Source organism: Terrapene carolina, unplaced genomic scaffold (genome assembly GCF_002925995.2).
Source record: "Terrapene carolina triunguis isolate 2854851 unplaced genomic scaffold, T_m_triunguis-2.0 Scaffold951, whole genome shotgun sequence".
NCBI lineage: Eukaryota > Metazoa > Chordata > Testudines > Emydidae > Terrapene > Terrapene triunguis.
The window spans coordinates 6,481,512-6,503,125 of NW_020665302.1; the positions used below are offsets into that span (position 1 = coordinate 6,481,512).

At 47.7% G+C, this 21,614-nt stretch overlaps 2 protein-coding genes across 2 annotated transcripts in view; one reads left to right on the plus strand and one right to left on the minus strand.

Moving 5' to 3' along the window:
- Positions 1 to 8,293: 8,293 nt before the first annotated feature.
- On the minus strand, positions 8,294 to 8,557 carry HRK (harakiri, BCL2 interacting protein). The gene has a single exon (XM_024195571.1). It carries the CDS (start codon positions 8,555 to 8,557, stop codon positions 8,294 to 8,296), a length of 264 nt encoding a protein of 87 aa, XP_024051339.1.
- Positions 8,558 to 14,813: 6,256 nt separating this feature from the next.
- Positions 14,814 to 21,614, plus strand: part of FBXW8 (F-box and WD repeat domain containing 8) — a 64,166-nt gene continuing 57,365 nt past the window's right edge. The window contains exons 1-2 of the mRNA XM_024195575.1: positions 14,814 to 15,236; positions 19,544 to 19,648. Coding sequence (XP_024051343.1) covers positions 14,865 to 15,236; positions 19,544 to 19,648 — 477 coding nt within the window. The 5' untranslated portion in view covers positions 14,814 to 14,864. The remainder of the gene's footprint in view (positions 15,237 to 19,543; positions 19,649 to 21,614) is intronic.

Genomic DNA, 21,614 nt, shown 5'->3' on the forward strand with positions numbered 1-21,614 from the left:
TGTAGATACAGACTAACACGGCTACCCCCGATACTCTCTGAGTACACTTTTCCAACCAGTTGTGCACCCACCTTGTAGTACGTTTGTCTCTAGTTTGTCTCTTTGTCTACTATATTTCCCTAGTTTGTTAATGAGCAGGGTCATGTGAGGCAGTATCCATGTGGCTTTGAGATATATTTTTTCAGATATTGCATACAGCATAAATTAGTGTGAGCAAAATCCTTTTCAAACAAAACTGAGAGAGAGAGAGAAAGAAAGACATGGAAGGTATGACAATAAAAGATGGTGTACCAAAAAAAAAGGTATAAATTAAACCCTGAAAGTGAGCTGCTGCTGGTATATTTAATTACCCCTGTGTGTGGATGTATTTATGTCCACAGCTCATCACGTGACTTGGAAGCTCACCAGGGGAGTTGGATGGCTCCCCTGTACATGTGGCTGCCAGGAGATTGTGTTATTAGCCAGGATGGCCCCCCACATCTGGACTCTCAACATCATCCCTGTTGTTATTTCAAAGCACAAAGAAAAGTCTTTTTTCTAAGACCAGCATTTGTATTTTTGTCCTTGAAGCCAGGGGAGTCACGGATTCAGCTGCACCCACTGAAATCATGAAACCAAGGATGGAAAAATACCCCATTGGGCGGGGGGAGAGAGGGAGGGAACCCTGTTCGCTCCTTTGCATGAGAACCTCACATGGCTCCATAGCCCAGGCTCTGTGTCATGGTGACTCTGCTCCCGGCCATATCGCTGTGCAATGATGTCAGAATTGTGTGCTGCTATGGAGGCCCAAAGGGCAAAATCTGCCAGAAGGTGCACTGGGGGGCGGGGAGCGGGAGGGGCAATACCTCTGTGTGTCCCAGTCTCCAGGCAGCAGGGATGCAGGGGCAGTATAGTTATAAACTGAGGTGACCCACTTTTCATTTGGGCAATATGAAGTTTAGGTTAGGTTACTGTACCCACCTCTTTTTTTAACACTACACCACTGTCAGGGCACTGGGCTCATGGCCGGGCCTCTCTCCACTATGAGTAGCTGGGTCCAGATGTTGAGTGGAACAGCCTCCCCCCACTGCATCCCGGCTGGGGTCTGTCTCGCCACGGTGAGTAATCAGGACTGGCCCCAGAGCAGCTGCGCGGAGCGGAACACACATTCCCACCCCCGGGTGCTCCGACTGTGTCATGCTTTCTTTGTATTTATTGTTCTGTTGTGTGTCATGCTGCGATTACACTAGAGTTTAGTATGGTGCACTATGGGGCACCCATTGAAGCAGGAGGCTATATCTGCCACTGCTTGCAGCATACGAGCACTTCGAGTGAGCCCAGAACCCCTGTCCTTGTAAGCCTTAAGGACATGGACAGTATAGAGAGGGAATGTGCACAATGAAGATGGAGCTTGCATCCGCTCGACTGAAAATAATACTTTGCATTTCTATAGCATGTTACCTCAGAGAATCTCAAAGCACTTTACAAACAGTTAAGCTTCACAACACCCCATGCAGTAGGTAAGTATCATTAGACCTATGTTATAAATGGGGAAATTGAGGCCGGGGTCACACAGTAAATCAATGGCAGAGCCAAGTGGGAACAGAACTCAGGTTGCCCAAGTAAGCTATGCAAATAGTTGCAATTAACTTCAAACTCAGTTGAACTGAGCGTTGGATCTGAGGTTTGGTGGGATTTCTGCACCTCAGTCTGGTGAGCTTGGACTGAGTTTTGTTCAGACAGCTAAGAGGCTGGTAAATATTCCCTATGTCCCAGCCAGCGTCACCAGCTCCATCCCTTCCTATTCCCAGCATTTCCACACCCTAAGAAAAGAAGTGAGTTCCTACATCTTGTTGAAAATGAGGGGACAAATGAGTGGCTAACATAAAGGAGTCAGTTGTAATGTTCCCCTTGGAGGTTTGAGTTTGTTGAGCTCAAACCTACAAGTGAATCTCGGGGAAATTCATTTCCAAAAACTGTGAACCAAACCACACAACTTGGTTCATGAACCTCTTCACAAATTGAACCCTGGAGGAGACAGTATCAGTAGTGGTTAGAGAAGGGGACTGGAAGTAAGGAGGAGAGCTGACTACAATCTCATCCAGCAAGCTTAGCTGCATCCAGTCACACACCATTCCAGCACCTCTCTGAGGGACACTGCCATTGTGTAGAATTTAAAGTTTCAGTTAAAAAAACATTTTGTAGTCCTGTTTGCCAAGAAAACTTTCTGAATGTGACCTGACTGAATCTGCAGACAGACAGAATAGCTGTATATCACTCACATAATCGATAATAATATGACACAAACACACACACACAGTGTAAACACACATCTATCTAGCTATCTATCTATCTAAAACCCTACTTTAAAACACTCTGATACAGAGGTCTCCCAAGTAATCACATTTTTATTTATTATTTTTCAGACACCTAAAAATGTGCCAGGCACCTTGCAAACAAGTAAAGATATGATTCCTGCCTCAAAAATCAGTCTTGATTTGACATGACACTGCAACTGAGGGTCACAAACAAACAAGGGGATTAGGAGAAAGGAGGGAAAGGACAATAATATTTTCTTCTTCTTTGGCCTTCCCTTCTGCTGGCCTCTGTGTTGTCATCTCATCCTGTTTTGTCACTAAGGCAAGGCATTGTTTACAAAATCACATGCGAGTAACTTGAGGTCAGTGGAACTTAAACACATGCATTTAAGTGCTTTCCTAAATATGGATAGAGTTCCTGAGACAAGGCCTTAGGGTATGTCTACACTGCGAAGTTGTCGACAGCACTTTTGTCTTTCACGGGTACTTAAAAAAGCCCCCCCGCCTCCCCTCTCCCGTGAAAAACAAAAATGTTGCCAATGCAAGTGGCAGTGTGAACAAGGCTTTGGCCTGGTCTACACTAGGACTTTAATTCGGATTTAGCTGCCTTAATCCGAATTAACCCTTCACCGTCCACACTACAGAGCCAGTTAATTCGAATTAAAGGGCCCTTTAAATCGATTTCTGTACTCCACCTCGACGAACGGAGTAGAGCCTAAATCGATTTTGTTAATTCGAATTAGGGTTAGTGTGGACGCACACCACCGAATTACTGTGCTTAAGTTAATGGGGTAGTGTGGCCGCACACCACCGAATTAATGTGGTTTAAAACCGAATTAAGGTGCTTAGTGTGGCCGCGCACAATCGAATTTATACAACCTGTTTCCCAAATTCGAATTATCTAAATTCGGATTAATCCTGTAGTGTAGACATACCCTTTGTCGGCAGGAAAGCGAAGCTAACGCTGGTTGTGGAGCTGGAAGTATTTTGTCAGCAAAAGTGCCAAAAAAGTACAGTTTTGTCGCTAAAAGCTGTGTGGTTTAGACAAGCCCTTAGGTTTTAAACTCCGATGGGCAAGAACTAAAATTTCCTTTATAGGAATTGTAAAACATCTATCGTATCTATGGTGCTATATAAATAACAATTCTAATACTAGGTTTCAGAGTAGCAGTTTCTTTAGGTAATCCTCAGTGGGATCAGAGGATAATGGCCTGTAGAATACTATTATCTCTGGCCTGGGCTACACTTGGGAATTCACAGTGCTGCCGCGGCAGCGCTGTGAAGTGCGAGTGTAGTCGCGCCGCCAGCGCTGCAAGAGCTCTCTCGCAGCGCTGTATGTACTCCACCTCTCTGAGTAGCTTGCAGTGCTGCGAGCGAGCGTGCAGCGCTGCAGGCTCTGATTACACTGGCGCTTTACAGCTCTGCACTCGCTGCGCTTGGGGGGGACGTTTTCACACCCCTGAGCGCAGCAAGTTGCAGTGCTGTACAGCGCCAGTGTAGCCAAGGCCTCTGAGTGAGAATAGCGCCAGTCATCTCAATAGGAAGTTAACTCTGAAGAATAATTATGAGGATTTAAATGGCAACGCTATTGATTGTTTCACTGCTGATAATTTTAGCAGAACCATCCAGAATTTAGATAGTACAAACTCACACAAAGCACAAATCGGGGATTAAGAAACCAGTAGTTTAGCAGGGGGGCTGGGAGGAACAGAAACTGGCTTCTTTTGTTTGATGGGGGGAAAAGATCACAACCAAAGAGCAATGTGGTATTAGTAATTTTTTTAAATAATTAGTTGTGGTTTATTTAATAGAAAAAAAACGTATACATCGATGAACATAGGAGTTACAAAAATCAAGACCAGCCTGATGAAATTGTAGGGCTAGATTCACACAGGGACTCAGGCCTTGTGACACTGAGCATAGCAACGCCTAACTTTTAGGTGCCTAGAAAATCCCAGGAACCAGGCTAGGATTCACAATGTCTGAGTGAGGCACCTTGGCTCCCTATGCAATGAATGGGGGGAGAGAGGTGCCTAAGGCTGCGATCTAGGAAAGCTGGCCTACTAGGCGGGGAGCCACTTAAACTAGCCAGTGGGAGATGTCAACAGCCGGCGTATGTCCTAAGGCCTGCTCCTCTCAATGAGATAGGTGCCCAGGAACTGGGAACCCTCCCCTGGAGTCCCGTGGATTAGAAGCCTACGGTGTTTCTTGTGAGAATGTGCTAGGCAGGTGCCTAACTCCACACCCAACGAGCCAGCCAAAGGAGGAGGACGCGGTGGTTGTGGTGGTGCTCGCTTTATAACTTTCAGCCCAGTGGTTAGAGCACTCACTTGGGATGTGGGACACACTGGTTCAATTCCCCCCTCTGCCAGAGGGAGAAAGAATTTGAACAGGGGTCTCCCAACTCTCAGGAGAGAGCTCTAACCATGGGGCTAAAAGTTGTAAGGGGGTCACCACCACTCCAGCCTCCTCCTCCACCAGACCCAATCTGGTAGCCAGCCGCTAAGCATGCCTACCTGTGAGATAGGTATCTGAACGCCTGTCTTCCCCCAGTTGGTGAATCACTGTAGGGCTTAGGCAGGAGATAAGCATTCAGATGCCTATAGGGAGGCAGCAGGGTGCTTGCTCAGAGGCAGAAACTGAGGTGCCTAGGGAACTTTTATGGCAAAAAAAATTAGGGGCTGAGTGAATTTAGGCACCTACAGGGTGGGGCTGGAGCTTGTGAATCACAGTGGAGCCTAAAACTGGGACTTAGGCTCCTGAACCCACATCTTAGGCGCCCAAATCTGGGGTTTAGATGCCTAAGTACCTTTGTGAATCCCACTGGCAGTCGTTCAAGAAATAGATAAACTCAAGTGCTAGGACTGAGAGCGCTTTCTACACAGCTGGCTTAGTCTACAGGGACAATCCATATATTCTGGAGGGGGTGGGGAAGAGAATAGGGTTATCACAGAACTCTTTAGTGTGACCAGCTGAGAAAGCAGCTTTCCACTGAATCAGTTTTAGGCGTTTTTCCCAGTGAACACCCCAAAAATATTTCTCCTAAGAAAGCATCAGCCTGCCTGGCACTGGGTGGGCATAGGAAGGAATGGAGAGAAGAAACCAGGCAGTAACTTCCAGGGATTGACAGCCCTGAAGCTAGTGGGGCTGGGATCTCTTGTGTACTCCGACTGGACAGGGCTCTGGAATCAGGAGACATCCTACACCCATAACCCCAGCCCCAGATTCCCGGCGGGGGAGGGGTGGTGGTGAGAGAATAGAATCGTTCTAGAGACCACCCAGTCCCACTCCAGCCCTGCACGGCCCAAGGAAACAGAGAACCAAAACTTGCACACATGCCATTCAGTTAAATCAGAGGTTCTCAAACTGTGGTCCGCGGACCATCTCCATTCAGGTGTGCGCCTGGGCGGCTGCACATGAAAGAATGAAGGGCCACCCATTGTTAGTGTGGCTCCACTAATTAGGTGCCTGGACCCTGGAGAAGATGCACATGTAAGGTGAGGTGGTGGCCTTGGGGGGATAGAGGGTAGATGGGAGGGGGCAGTGGGGTGAGAAGAGGGGCTGGGGGGAATTTGAGACATGCAGGGCTGCGGCGGCCAGAGAAAGAGGTGACTTTCCCCACCTCGGGGGGTGCTGCAGCAGGGGAGAGAGGGAGAGACACCCCCCTCCTTCCCAGCCATCCATCGCACTAGAAAGGTAAGACTACTAATATTAAAATATGAGTTGTGTGCTTTTATTTGTAGAACAAAAAAACCTTCATTATTATGAAGGGTTTTTTATATAGCGCTTTTATCCAAAGCACTTTACAAGCGTTAGCTAAGGGTACAAACAACATTTGGAAAGATCATTAAGTGGTCCACCGAGACCCTCAGCAATGTTCAAGTGGTCCGTGGAAAAAAAGTTTGAGAACCACTGAGTTAAATCATTCCATGAAAACAAATCCACGTGGGCTATTGTGGCTTGGCAGGTAAAGTGATCCTGACCGTGGCCTGCTGGGACTAACCCTCTCTGCTAGGGGCAGGTAGCAGCCCTGATCCCAGCCCCGCTCCAGCTCTGGGCTTGGACAGCCTAGGAGGCGGGATGAAGCAGGTGAAGTTTCCTCCCTTGCCCAAGGGACACAGACAGCGAGGTACTCACCTCCTGCAGTGCTCCCTGCCGTTTTGTCGCTGTGACAAGACACCGTGAGCGGTGGGCGCAGGGGGCTGCCTCCAAGGAACCTGCTCGTGCTCCCGTATCTTCAGGGGGCTTCAGAGGAGACAGGGCCACCCGATAGCATGGTGCATGTGTGTTGTGTGGCGCGCTTGGCCCCAACCCGGGAGCCCCCTCGGCCCCTGATTCTGTCGAATGGACTCTACACAGTCTCAGCTCTTGGCAGCAGCTCTGCGATACTCATCACCCTCTTTTGGGGCTGGTGCAAAGACCGTGAAAAACTGTGGGTCAAACACCTTCCGTTTGGCAGAGCAGCTTAAATGAGTGGCACTGTCCCGCCCCGTGAGCCCACACCCGCTTCAGAGGGAGCTGCCCTCTGGTTCCAAGCATCTGCCCCTGCGTTTTTAACCTGCCCTGGAGCGACCATACAGCAACTCACTCTGCATCGCACTGGGGAGAGGGTGCGAGGTGTCAAGCCAAGGGGTCACCACCGGGTTTATAAAAGGGAAGAGAAACTTTCAGACTAATAACCAAAAACAGCAACAAACCGGAAGCGCCAGGGCGGCTCTTAAAAACAGGGTCACCACAGCCGGTTGCTGGTGGGAAGCTGGATCCCTAAAGAGACCTCACCGAATCGCAGCTTGCCCCTCGGAACTTTCCAACAGGGCTGCCCAGAGGGGGGGGGTAAGTGGGGCAATTTGCCCCAGGCCCCGCAGGGGCCCCCACAGAATCTAGTATTCTATAGTATTGCAACTTTTTTTTATGGAAGGGGCCCCTGAAATTGCTTTGCCCCAGGCCCCCTGAATCCTCTGGGCGGCCCTGCTTCCCAAGGCAAAGAGTGAAAGTGGGCTCATGTCTGTACAGGGGGAGCTGGGGACTTGCAGTCCCGGATCGGCGCCGTTCCGGGGAGAAGGAACAGACCGGTCTGGGGATTTGCTCAGTACAAGGTTTGCTACATTACAAGACAACCTCCCGCCCCCTCCACTGTCCTACGCGGAGACTGATCGATAACTGATGACACACCTGCCTGTGGGACAACACAGCCCATGCTGGAGCCGTCCCCGCCTGCAGAGGCCTGGGTACCCAACTCCAGGCCCACCCCCTTCCCGCTCCAGCGTCTGCCCGCTGTAATGAACAGCGCGGAACGTGCTGCTGGATCCCGCGGCTGGCTGCGGATCAGGCGGACGGTGAGTTTGGCTGCCGTGCCAAGCGCTGACAGAGAACCCCTTACATCAGCTTCATCAAACACGCCGCTCCGGATTGCAGCGGGCGCACCCGGGACTGGCTCCCAGCCCCCCACCCCGCTCCCGGACTGATAGACGGGGTGTGTGGTGGGGTGGAGGGGGGTAAAGTTTCCAGCCAGATTCTGCCCCGAGGCGCGGTGTGGTTTGGGGCCGAGCCTCTCGCCCTATCTGTGCCTCAGTCTCCTCCTCTGTACAATGGGGATAAGGACCCTGCCCCTCTGATCTCCTCGGCTCGTTACCCCACTCCCCTGCGCTGTCAACCGCCCTGGCATCAGCCCCCCTTTGATAAGTGCCCCCGGGCCAGGCGAAGGGCGCGGGTCTCTCCCGGACTAGGCTCCCCCAGCCTGGAGCACCAGCCAGCCCGGCGCTGCGGGGCAGACGGGGACGGTGAAGGAGGAGAAGCGGACGGCAGCGGCTGCAGACTCCAGCCTTATCCCTGGACATCACCCCAAGGCTCCCTCCTCCCCCAGTGGCTGTCACCGGCCCCGGTTATTTTGCAAGGCGCCCCCGACGCCCCCCGCCCGGGTTGCTGATTTCGCGCGAGCTGGGTCCCGACCTGTTGCTCTTCCCGGTTGCTCTCAGCTCCTGCCCGAGCCCTCGTCCCTACCAGCTCCTCTTGCGGATCAGCCAGACCAGCGCGGCCACCTGCGTGGCGGCGCACAGCAGACACAGGTAGGTGGCCAGGCTTCTCCCGGCCGCAGCCCGCCCGCTGCTCGCCCTCCGCCACGCGGTCCGCTCCTGCAGCTCATCCCCGACCAGCTTCAGGCGGGCCGCCACCCGCTGCGCCCCGGAGAAGCGCTCCCCGCGCCGGGCGGAGCTGCAGAGGCAAGCGGCGGGGGGCCCGCCGTGCAGCGCGCAGGGGCACATCGCTGCGCTGCGCTGCGCTGCGCCCGGCCGGCCCAGCCCAGACCCCGGGAGCGGCCGGCGTGGCGGGAACGTGCGCTGTGCTGTTGTTGTGCCGAGCGCGATTATTAATTAAAGTGTCACATGGTGAGGAGGGGGTTACATCATCCTTCCCCATCGGGGCGGCGGGCAGGAGACAGGAAAGGTAACTTTTAACTCTTGCCGCGCCGCGGAGCCGACACAAACCCGACTGTCCTGCCGCTGCCTCCAACTTCGGCAGGAGGGACAGCCCAGGCCATGAGGCGCGGGGCTGTTTGATCTCCCCCCTTGGGGGTATTTTATACCCCTGGCTTGGGGATGTTTTAGTCCCCCCCCCCCCCTTCTAGGGGATATTTTATAACCTCTCCCTGGGGATGTTTTATACTCCTGGCTGGCTTGGGGGTGTTTTATACCCCCTGGCTTGGGGATGTTTTATTACTCCACCCCCCCCCCCTTCGGCTAGGGGATATTTTATAACCTCTCCCTGGGGATATTTTATACCCCCTGGCTTGGGGATGTTTTATTACCCCACTCCCCTTCGGCTTGGGGATATTTTATACCCATTTTCTGGAGGCTCGGGGATTTTAAAAGACCCTTCCTGTGACCTGATCTTTATTTCAGATTTTGCACCATCTGATTTCCCTCCAAGCTTTGACTTTGTGCTTAAATACTAGGTTCTCTCCCGCGGCTCCCCTAGAATGTCACCTTGGGCGGTATTGTTTAGTTCTGGGCTCACTCTTCATCCTTGCTGGGATGGGAAGGAGACGCACAAAGCCCAGTATTGTGCGGTGCGGATAAGGAGATGCGGAGGTCCTGGGCATGCCCGTGTGTGCCCCTGTTAGACTCCGAATCCACGATGGAAACCAAGACCCGGGTGGAATATTGTGAGCGGGATGAACATACTCCTGCTTTAAACAGCAAGCAGGTGAGTTTAAACGAAGGAGAAAACGAAGCGTTTCCTCTGTTCTGCTTCTCTTTGAGAATCAACTATTTAAAGCGAAAAGCAAAGAAACAAAAACTCTAAATAGTTTCCCCAGAAATTACTGCTCGGGGCGAGAGGGGATCTTAAGGGCACCCGAGCTCTAGTTTAAAAAAGAAACATGATATGTGAAAATCAGCCACAAATGTTATTATCCTTGATTATGAAGCTTTGCGGGGGGGGGGGGGTGTCTCTCGGGACAGAAGCTGGGGATCCGGGAGGTGTTTGAAGAAGAGAGAAACCCGACCCTGTAGCAGGCCAGGTAAACCCTCTCGCACCAATTCCCACTGGCTTGTGACACTGTGAACAAGTCACTTCTCTCAACACAGAGCGGTGAGCAAAGAGGCTGGGCTCGATCCATAGAGAGCCACGGGAAAACTTCCGCTGACCTGGGAGCAGGATCGGGTCCATCCAGGGGGCCTAGAAACAGTTACTGTGTTACAGGGGTTTTGTTGTTCTCTTGGGGAGATCGGTGGCCTGCTCCTAACATAGCTCGCACTCTGGGTATTACCCAGACTCTCACCCCCCCTGTTCCTGGGTTCAGCGTTATCCTAATCCGATTGGCCCCAGAAAACAAGCTCTCACTGGATGGCCAGCTCCTTACAGGACCGAGGAAATCTCTGCTTATTCTTGGGCAGCCTTAAAACCGGTGAGTAAGTGGGTTCTCTTTTCCCCACTGGATACACTCGATTGGAAGGTGTAACTTTTTTGTTGGTTTTGGTCCCGCTGTAAAATGCAGCTCACGCCTCTTCAGAGACGTCTCCTCTCCTCTCCTCCTGCATTGCGATAGGGTCCTATTCCCAGGAATAAAATACAAGGGGCTTTCCTTTACATTACCCAAAAGGGAACAATTTCCCCTTCACCTGCCAGTTTGCAATGGGTTGTCTGAGTGGATATAAGGGGGCTATCCTTGCCCTGTTTTGAAGAATGCCCCTTAATGTAGCTCCAGCCTTTCTCGGGGACTTTTGAAAGAACAAACTGCTCCATTTCCCTGCAGCCTGAGGGCAGCTCCATCCCTGGTGTAAATCTATTATTTCAGTGGGATTAGGCCAGGGGTGAGTTGGTGATCTAGGCTCTGGGCTGTTTCAGATGCAGAAGAATAATTCAGGCTCATCCTTAACTAAAATCTCCCTCTTCTATTCTTTAGTAAGAGCATCCTTCTGTTACAGGGGCAGCTTTGTAATCTCAGAGACTGTCCCTGTGCAAACCCTTCATTTGCATCGGTTTGTAACTACAAGACACATTTTCTGTAGGCTGTAACTTGCCGGAGTAGCTCTCAACCTGAACATGGGAGCCAGGGTAAGTTCAATCGCTTGTGGGGTTTCTGAGTCACAGGAGTCCCTCAAAATGAGGGCTTGGAATCCAAACGGCTTCTTCGAGGATTGTTCATTATCTTTTAATTGGGTTTTGTAAAAAGCATAGAAAGCAGCGTGCTGCAAAGAAAAAAGCAGCGAGTAATTGCTTCAGCTGCCAATAGAGCAGAACTAAGCAGCAGCAACCGCAGCTGACCAGTGGCGAACAAATGAAGGAAATATTGGAGTATCCCACTCCATAGAGAGAGAATGGTTGGTACCACCCCATCTATACACCCTTTTAACACCCAACTTTGCCAACAATTAGTCCTCAGTGAAGAGCCATTGTTTTACCAATTTCAACAAATATTATAATTTTGCTAAATTAAAAAAAGATTATTTTGCCTTAAAAGTAAAAGGTTAATTTGAAATCGATTTACTGAGGATTTTTTGTTGTTTGATTTTATTTTCACCTGGTTTCAGAGGACATGTGCAATGGTCAGATTTACGCTAGTCCATACAGCTGCACGACCTGAAGCAAATGGTAAGTGCCTGGGCCATATTTCAGTGCTAGTTTTCAGTCTGCCACTGAAGAATGTAATCTTTAAAAAGCAAATGAAGTATGGATTATTAATCACACACACCGCATTTTTTCCTGTGAAAAAAATCAATTAAAGATGTATTCAAATTGGAGCTGGGAAGTTCCGAGGGTTCCCAGTGCAGAGTTCGGGCCCCGTGGGATTTCCACCCATTCTCAGTTGGGTGGTGTGGGAGACATTTCCTGATTCTAGGTCCATATAGTGGTTTGCAAAAGGAAAATATATTTTAGAGTCAGGAAACTCATTGATCACTCTGTGGCTTGTGTGGTATCTTTCTGACCAGCTGATGAGTTTAAAACTAAACCTTTTATTAAGACTGGAAACTATGTACAGAAGTCAAGTAATTAAACTTCCTATTATTCTCTGGCTGCAGCCTAGGACTGCCCTTTCCTGGGCTTCTTTGTTTCTGCTCCCAGCAGAAAGTTTATCCCAGGAAATCCCAAGGCTGCGTGAAGAGTATCCAAGGAATTGTGGCATCTCTACACTTCCTGGAGGACCCACTCTAAAGCACAGGGTGAAAGATTGTCTCCTCCAAAAACCTGCAGGTGATTTAGAATGCACAAGGAGATCTCAAGGATCTTGGTGAATCTGTGCAAGGCGAGGGCCTTTGTGAAGAGTCACAGTGGCTCTGCACTGCTCCCCAAGCCACATCTTCCTTGGCTGAGGTGTAGTCAGGGGAGTCCTGGATGTACTGTTGAAGCAGGCATCTTCTTGCAAACTGGAACCACGCCCCTCATGGCTAGTAAAATGAATCAGGTACCCAATCTGATGCTGGCTGAGATAGTTAATGTCAGTTTCCTTCAAAAGAGAATTAATTAGGACCCCGCTCAAGAAAATGTTTCCTGGAGTACAAAATATACATGGCTGTGGTCCCATCAGTGTGCAGAGGACAGCAGCTCTATGTCTATTTTAATCAAACCCAGACGATGCAATGTCTTTCCCAGTTGCCTGGCCATGACAGGAAGTGGATGAGAGGAAACTAGCTGACACTTCCCCTAGGCAAGATAGAGGTGATTGGGAAAAGCATCTACAGCAGGGGTAGGCAACCTATGGCACGTGTGCCGAAGGCGGCACGCAAGCTGATTTTCAGTGGCACTCGCACTGCCCGGGTCCTGGCCACCGGTCTGGGAGGCTCTGCATTTTAATTTAATTTTAAATGAAGCTTCATAAACACTTTAAAAACCTTATTTACTTTACATACAACAATAGTTTAGTTATATATTATAGACTTATAGAAAGAGACCTTCTAAAAACATTAAAATGTATTAGTGGCACGCGAAACCTTAAATGGGAGTGAATAAATGAAGATTCGGCACACCACTTCTGAAAGGTTGCCGACCCCTGATCTACAGTGTATGACATGGTTGGTTTCTGCCCCTGTGACTGTACCTTTATGAACTCCTGATTAGATTATTAGACTGTACTCTATGCACTGAAGACCACTCCTCAAAATCTCTGCTGATGTAAATGGGGAAAAATTCCAATTAAGTCAATGCAGCTGCACCCATTTACACCAGCAGAGAATTTGTCCCCATTATGGCAATATGCAGGCTACCCTTGGAGATCATTTGGAAGAAATCTGAGGACCGCTGCTTAGCAGGAGTGGCCACCAGGAGCATAGTACACCACTGTTTCAACTATTGCATGGGCTTCCAAATGCAATTCAGCACACTAATATTCTGTCTATTTAGGTACTTATAGAGCCCCCATCACAGAAGTATATGAATGCTTCCCAGGTATGTCAAACCAGAACTAGTAACAATCTCCATCTATATTTGTTTACAGTTTTACATTCACATGTGTAAGTGAGGGTGTTGTGTTGAGTCTGTGTGTGCGAGGGAGAAGAAAGTGCAGAAAAGCGAAGATGAAGAAACCAGTTTTACATTTAGTTCTGAAAGTGGCAAGACTGATGGTCATTGTTATCTCTGGCAGCAGATAGGCTGTATCTGAATGTCCTCTCTCCTGCATGGAGGAGTCTGCCCTGACTGGCCGATGGTTTTATTGTTCTGGTGGGACGCAGCTGTCTTAGGATGTCACCATGGTCATGGAGGGAGAGGCGTTTCTCAGGTAGTTGGAGCCAACCCCATGCAGTTCTTTGAATATGAGGACAGAGAGTTTGAGCTGCACTCTATATTCAGTGGGGAACTAATTCAGAGGGTAGAACATTGAGGTAATGTGCTCACCGCATCCTGTGTTGCTAAACATGCAGGCTGCTGTTTGTACCATTTGGAGCTTTTTCAGGATGTGTGGCTTCATTCCTAGAGATAATGAGTTGTAATAATCAAGGCTGGAAATCATGAATGCATCCATCACCATGGCCTCATCTGCGTCCAATAGGATGAAGAGCAATGTTTTGGCCAGTTGCATTTGGAACTGGGTGTTCTTTGCCATCACAGCTATTTGGGCATGCAGCATCCCAAAAGACCCCACAGCCTCAGACTGACACATCATCCTGGTGCTCTGCTGTCAGCACTGGCTCCTCTTGTAAAAATCAGTATTATAGTTGGCTTATTTGAATATAGTGTATGACCCTTTGCCTGGTTATTGCTGAAATATGGGACAAAGAGCCTCTTGTATTAACTTGATACTGGATGGGGGAGATAAGGAACTGAATAAGGGTTGTCTCTTAAGACAAGGGGCAGTAGTCACCCTATTACAAGCAATTATTTATATTTTTATCTTTTTTAGCACAGTAGCCTCTCCTGGAATTAGGGCAGGCCCTCATGGTGGGGGGCACTATAGAGATATAATAAATGCAGCCCCTGCCCCCAAAGAGCTTGCAACGTAGAGTCCTGTTTCTTGCAAGCTGGTATCCTTGGGGCTTCCCAGGCACACATGTTGTGGGTCAAATTGCAGGATCAGGGCCGAAGGCTCCCAAAGTACGGATCCTGCAAACACCTAATCCCATATAACGTTACTCAGGGGAGTGTGAGCAAAGTTACCCACGTGCCTGCAGGATCAGGGCGATACTAACTACGCGAGGACATCCGGCAGGCGGCTCTTACAGAACGTGGAGCAAGAAACGCGCCGTGGGTATTGCGGGCAACAGTGGACCGCACCGATAGCCTGAGGTCAGGGCCCGGGGGCGATTTGCCTGGCACGGGCTGGCGTTTGTAAGTGGGCTTCGGGGATCAAATACACGTGGCGCCTGTTGTCAGTTTCATTTGCGGCCGAAGGACCAAATCCCGAGCGGCGCCGAGCTCCTGCTGACACCAGCGGCCGCTCAGCGCCTCCCGGGACGAGCCACTGGCGCTGCCGAGGGCTCGGCTGCCGTGGGAAGGGGGGGGAACCTTTGTGCGGCGGAACTGAGTTGCAGCAGCCGCGGTTTCCTGCCCGGCCTGGAATCCCGCGCGCTCCGCAGCGGGGCCGGGGTTGCCGGGACGGGCCCTGCTGCGCGGCGGCTCTGAGGGGCCCGGGCCGCGATGTCGAGCGAGCTGGAGCTCTTTCGCCGCCGCTGGCGGGCCGAGCTGGCCGGAGCCCGCCAGGGGAAGAAGCGGCGGCGGGCGGCCGAGCCCGGGGGGAGCCCGAGCTGCCGGGAGCCCGTCTCCGGCTGGAGCAGCTGCGGGGGGGTCCCGCTGGCCGCGCCCCGGGATGGCGGCGGCGAGGAGGAGCGGCGGGAGGCCGGGTACTTCGCACTGGCCCGGAGCCTGCTGGACGGGAAGGCCCCGGGGGCCCGCAGCCGCCGCCACCACCGTCAGCCCCGCCCGGGCCCCCCGCCGCCGCCCGTCCAACCCGCCGCCGAGCCCGAGGGCGGCGGAGACAACGACCTGCTGGGGCAGCTCATCCGGGACCTGGTACGGGACACACACCCTCGGCCCCCCCCCCCCGGCCTCCTGCCTGTCCGTCCCCCCCGCTTCCTGCCCCGCCATCTGCGCCCTCATCCCCCCGCAGCTCCTGGTCTCTTTCGGACCCTCGATCTGCCCCGTGTCTCCCCAGCTCCTCATTCACTTTCCCTTAGTCCCTGTTCTCTGCGTGTCCCTCCAGCTCCTCACTGCCCACCCATGGCCTCTCCCTAACCCTCTAACTGCCCCCTCCCTGACCCTGCCTCTGCCCCATCCCCTGGAGCGTCTCATTATAGTAACCCCCCCACCCCACCACCCCTTCTCTCTTGTGGTTTCAGCAGGGGCTGGGTACCTCCCTGTCTTGTCCCTGTGCAGGGTGTGATGCCAGGGGCCTCTGGCACACTCACTGCTCTGGCTTCTGCTGGAGCTGTCCAGGCTCCTTCCCTCTCATTTCTTCCCCCTCCTACTGCCAACCAAAACACCAAGATCCTCTCAACTCCAGGAGCTCTCATGGCTGAGTGTGGGCCAGACTGGTCCTGGGGAAACAAGAGGATTTGCTCTTTCTTTCTATGCCAGAAACGTTTGTAAAATGTCATGTGAGAACACTAATTTAAAAAGAACAGGAGTACTTATGGCACCTTAGAGACTAACAAATTTATTTGAGCATAAGCTTCCGTGGGTTACATCTGAAGAAGTGGGCTGTAGCCCACGAAAGCTTATGCTCAAATAAATTTGTTAGTCTCTAAGGTGCCACAAGTACTCCTGTTCTTTTTGCTGATACAGACTAACACGGCTGCTACTCTGAAACTAATTTAAAAGTAGCTTGTTGTTTTGAGGCACCTCATTTTGCCTTCTGACTTGATAAAAGGCCTGCTATATATTTTAAATTTGCCCCCAGTGTACAGAATAGATCAATTCTGTACCTATCTTCAGAAATTAATAATTCACAAGAAGTAGAATTATAGAATTCTGTTTTTCCTCCTACTGATTTGGTTTAGGTGGTGTGGGGCTTAGTTTATGTCGGTCGAAAAATCTGTAGTTACATTGGACCATAACCAGACTGGACTTGCTGTGTCTGGTGTTGCTTGTTGGCAATTTTGTTATCAATAGCCTATGAAAGTTTATTTTAAAAAAATTTAATCTTTAACTTTAAGATATGTTCAACTTCATGAAAGTGGTAAGGATATGGGATAGGATACACTTACATGGAAAATAAATCACCTCTGGTCATTATCGTGTAGTTGGAGCTGTGCAAGTGGACCCTTATATCTTTGTTGATGTTCCATTGACTTTAGTGGGACTGCGCACGAGTGCACTTGTAAGATCAAGGCCTAAATCTTTAAATTAGATTCTGAAATGATAACTCCCTTCACCATAATGTTGGATCCATAGTCAGGGGGTGGGGAAAAGGAAGAACAACAACAAGAAATATTCTCTTCTGAACCCCTTGTTGCGCCACTGAAAGGGGTAAAAGATTACTTTTTGGTATAGGACTGACTTCATACCCCAGATCAAAATTCTAGTCACTTGGGAATTGTGTGTTCCTTTCACACACACACCCACCCTCTCTACAAATCATAGAAGCACTTAGGAAGGCTAGTGTGTAAATACTTTTGATTGTAACTACTGAGTTTTTATTTACTCTAAGCCTATTTTACCATGGCTTCGGAATACATGGTCTCTTTATAGCAGCTTTTCTTTAACACCAAAAAGTTTGCTCCTCAGTGTTATGATGAGGTTGCAGTTTACCCTTTTTCTGTTAAATAAAATCTAATCTTTTCACACAAGATAGTGTGTGCTTAATTAGTTTGCCTGCACTAAGTATCTTGCTAAACTGTATCTCAGTGGAGAAGCTTTCCTGTCACCAAGAAACCAATATTAATTGTATAAATGAAGCAGTTAATTTGAAAGTAGTCCTAATTACAGCTCTGAACAAGTTAAAAGCTAGTTTGATAAATTCTTCTTGTGCTGTATCTGCATTACAGATTTTTTTTTTACAGTGTTGGAGAAATTAGGGGGAAAAGCCTTTGCTTCTTTCTAATTTAACTATGACTAATTATTCTTTTCTTTAAAAAAATAAAAATAAAAAGAGCAAATTATACTTCTGACAGCTAGGCACAAATTAATCTATTTACAGAATTAGTGCTCCATTAGCACACAGGAGTGCAAATCCCTCTCAGAGGGGATGGCAGTATTAGAGTTTTGGATTCATTCCAGTAGACTTTTAGACAGACCAGTGCTGACTTAACATTACATTGTTCCTTTATGGGTTTTGCTTCATGTGCGATGTTGAGCACTCTCCTAGTGACAGATTATTTGGGGATTTTGACCATATGTACTGTTGAACATGCACTCCGCTTGGCATCAGATATTAGGAGCTAACATTTGTGCTATTTGTCACTGTAAAGGTGATTTTTTCCCCTTGCATTGCAGTAACTAAGTCCCTGTCTGATCTCTGACTCTGATGTTACAATGTGACCATAAATACACACTTTAGACCTAGAAATTTTTTGGCTGTTCTCAGTTTGACTTCACTGGGGTGGGAGGTGGGAAGCACTACTCTAAGAAAGCCCAACATTACCCATTTGACTACTTTTTTTGTTCTGTATTTCCTTTGTCAGGAGTGCAGAGGGCATGGACTTGAATGAGGAATTGGCAAGGATGGGGGTGATCTAGTATGAAGTGGAGGTGGTGAGGCAAGCTGTGCGCTGCAGCAGTACTGTAGAGCAGACGTAGCTGAAGAATCAGAATATGCCTGACTTTGGCAGAGATGATGAATAAATGGGATGTATTGTTAGTTACACTTCAATAGTTATTTTAAGTGTGAGATGTTATGAAGATGTGTGAGAATCTTGAAGTGTTTGAGATGAAGGCATTATAGGAACTCAAAAAAATCAGAGATCAAAATTTCAGAAGGAGTAGGTTTTCTTGAATGTTACGAACGTGCCAAGGCTGCCATTGTAACAACATGAAAAATATCTGGAAATTTCCGTTTCAGCTTGTGTGTTAAGCATGAAGACTTTGAAGTTGAGAGTTGTGATTGGAAATAAAGCAATTTAATCTTGCTTTAGATGCAAATCTCAATGCAACCTAACGTGTAGAATTATGCCTTCATAATACAGTAGCTGCAGCATGTAGAGGGATTTTTATTGTTTGCTTATACAGGAAGTAACTGATACTAGAAAATCATCTTTTTTTCTTTAACAAGATCTGATTTGTGGTATTTAGTCAAATTTAAAAGAATTATTGTTTTAACATATTTCTTCTGATAGGAATTGGATACTTTCAGACATACAGGAAACGATAGAGCAGCAGTTCTCAACCGGGGGTTTGAGGCCCCTGGGTGGCCATGAGCAGGCTTCAGAGGGCTGGGCTGGCATTAGACTCACTGGGGCCCAGGGCAGAAAGCTGAAGCCCCGCTGCCCTGAGCCCCGTCATCTAGGACTGAAGCCGAAGGTTGAACAGCTTAGTGGCATGGGGCCCTAGGCATTGCCCGGCTTGCTACCCCCTAATGCTGACCCTGTCTTTTATATACAGAAAAACAGTTGTAGCACAGGTGGGCCATGGAGTTTTTATAGCATATTGGGAGTGAGGAGGCAGGTGCAAAAAGAAAAAGGTTGAGAATCCCTGCCCTAGACTATAATCTCATTTTGATCTATTAAGTAAATAAAGATGTTAGGACACTACATTCTTTGCACACACTAGTTAAAACTCTTAAGTGAATGAATGTGTAGCGGGTATGTTTTTAAAGTGCATTCATTTTAGACTTGTTGACAGTGAAATTTTGAAGGTTTTTTTGTTAGTAACTTAAACGTCCTGTCTTCAAGACCCCTCTGTTTTAAAATGAGTGTACATGAACGTCAGCTGTCTGTTATTTCATGGCTTTTATTGTTCCTTGCAACCAGCATAATATGAGTACAAAAAGGAAGTGTTGATCAGGTAAACTAAGATTTGTGTTTTGTTCATGTTTACAACCCTTTCTTCTGACTAAAAACTCCCAGTGAATCATCTAGATAGCCCTTCTTTCTCTCTTGCCTGAGAGAGATGTTCCCAAATGGAGCTAAAGTGACTTACCTGATCTGACTGCTAGGATGAGAATAGCTCTGCACCTGCATGCAGGAGTGACTGCCCGACATTTTGGTATAGCAGGATTGTAGGATGGAAGAGCAGAGAAGGTCAGTCTGATTTTAGTTACAACACCAAGAATACATATGATCTCTCCTTGATTTTACTATGACGATATTACTGCCTTGCCACTAACAATGTGCAATTTATTCATGTATTAGAAAAAGTAACCGTTTTTTTCTTTTTCTTCTCAGAATGAAATAAATGAGGTTCCTTTCTTTGATATCCAGCTGCCTTATGAACTGGCATTAAAAATTTTTCAGTACCTGGGAAGGACTGAGCTGGGCAGATGTGCTCAGGTAAGCACTATCCAAGATTTGCTTGTCTCATCCCATGTAAGATCAGCATGGGTGCTCACCACGATGCATTTCAGCTACTACACTGTGCAGTAGCCCTAAATGACATTTTCCTCCACCAGAGACTTATTTTATAATTCTTTACATGTTAAGACATACTCCAAAAGCTGAAAATTGAAAGCAGTATTAAATGAACTTGATTCATAGTTTGCTTCAGTGTAGTTAACTGCAATGTTAAAGGATTGATGACAGCATGAAAACTTAAGACCAAAATAAATGTTTGCTTGGATTTTCATTTCCAGTCAATATAGTTGTTTATAAACAAATGAGCATTTTCTTGCAGTGTTTGAAACACAAACAATGTACCACTGAGAACCTGGAAATGAAACTGACTTAAAATTGATTTCCTTGTTGAAGCTGATACATAGAGAGTAAACAAACAGGATAGTGAAAAATGGAATCTTAACAATTCTGTCACTTTTAGTAATTTAGTAACCTAACCTAGGCTGAAGTTATTTGTTTAATTTTTTTCCCTTTCAAATTTACCCTGTCCCTTTTGAGGGATTGTAAACAGGTATCCTGTTCTCAGGGAGAGCCCATATACTATGTATATAGTAATTCAAACTCCTCTCCTTCCTGAGGTTTGGTTTTATTAACCCAGAAATTAAGAATAGTACTACATAAAGTTACCTTGGCTGCCCCTAGGGTTTCCACCCTAAGACTATTCAGTCCACACCCTTGATCCTCTCTCCAGGGAGCCAGTGTTGCCTCCTTTCCACCTAGATTGAATAATGAGCCACCTGCTTCACTGAATCACCAGAACCCACTTAGCAAATGCCAATTATCTTGGGGAATGTTAATAGGGTGGGGTGTTTCGGGCATTCACTCTCAACCTATTTCATGGACACTGTGGGATGTTTTTGGGCCCGGCATTTAGAATTTCTTTCCCAACATCATGTAATCACACAAAAGCCAATAAAAACAGCCTTTGCGGGTGGACTTAAACATCCTCTGAAGTGTTTGCAACAGCAATAACAAAGCCTTATATTAGTACACAACTACCAAAGAGTAAAACTGGCTAGTTGAATTAAATGCAAATAGTTATCAACTAGCATGAATGATTAAATTAGACCTTTAACATTTTTTCAGTTTGAATAATCTATGATGTTACACAAGTAAGGATAGTTATTATTTAAAGTTTTAACTTGACAGTGTCCCTTAAAAACAACAAAAAAGTACCATTAGAAGAAAAAGATTTCCTCTTGCAAGCGTTCTGCAAGAAAAGTTTCCGAGGCATTACTTTGTACTAATGTGCTCTGTAGAAGGCCATGAAGCTTTCACATCTGCTCCTGTTTCTGTCAGCCATCCTATAAAAATGAAACAGGGCTGCATTTCAGAGTGGATTGCAAGTAGGCTAGAATAATTTTTCTGCAGCCGTGACTAATTTACTTTGCAGCATACTAATACTTGGTAGTGTTAGCTACCAAAAGGGCTATCTTTTTAGCGAATCTTCATTTTTTTTCTTTTATTCAAAGCCCATTTTTATGCTGTTTATCACCTAGACAGAAGGTAAGTGTGATGTGCAAAACGTTCTTAGAAAAAGACTGTGGATATTATGTAGTGGCTAACAGCTGAGCAAAGGCCCAGTATTTTTCAAGGATTTCAGAATGAGATGAATATCCAATGCTTTAGTGCAGACCTGGCTTCTTTTAAGTGTTCAACTAAAAAGCAAAGCAATAAAAATAAATACCATTTTCATTTTTCTCTTGGTAATTGTTGTTTTGAAAAAACTCCACCCTCTTCTGTATAATGGAATGCCCTGCTGCTTTACTGTGTTTTGTAGAAAGGTTGTTTTTTTTTATTAAGGTACCTTGGGAGTTTAGTGAAATTGGGCCAGTTAGTGGAAATGGCATCATGAACTATGCAAGTGCCTTTGGAGAAAACCTGTTTGCTTAATTGTTTATGCCAA

What these genes read in the sequence shown, in the direction of transcription:
- HRK (XM_024195571.1), bottom strand. Translation starts at nt 8,557, where the DNA reads ATGTGCCCCTGCGCGCTGCACGGCGGGCCCCCCGCCGCTTGCCTCTGC.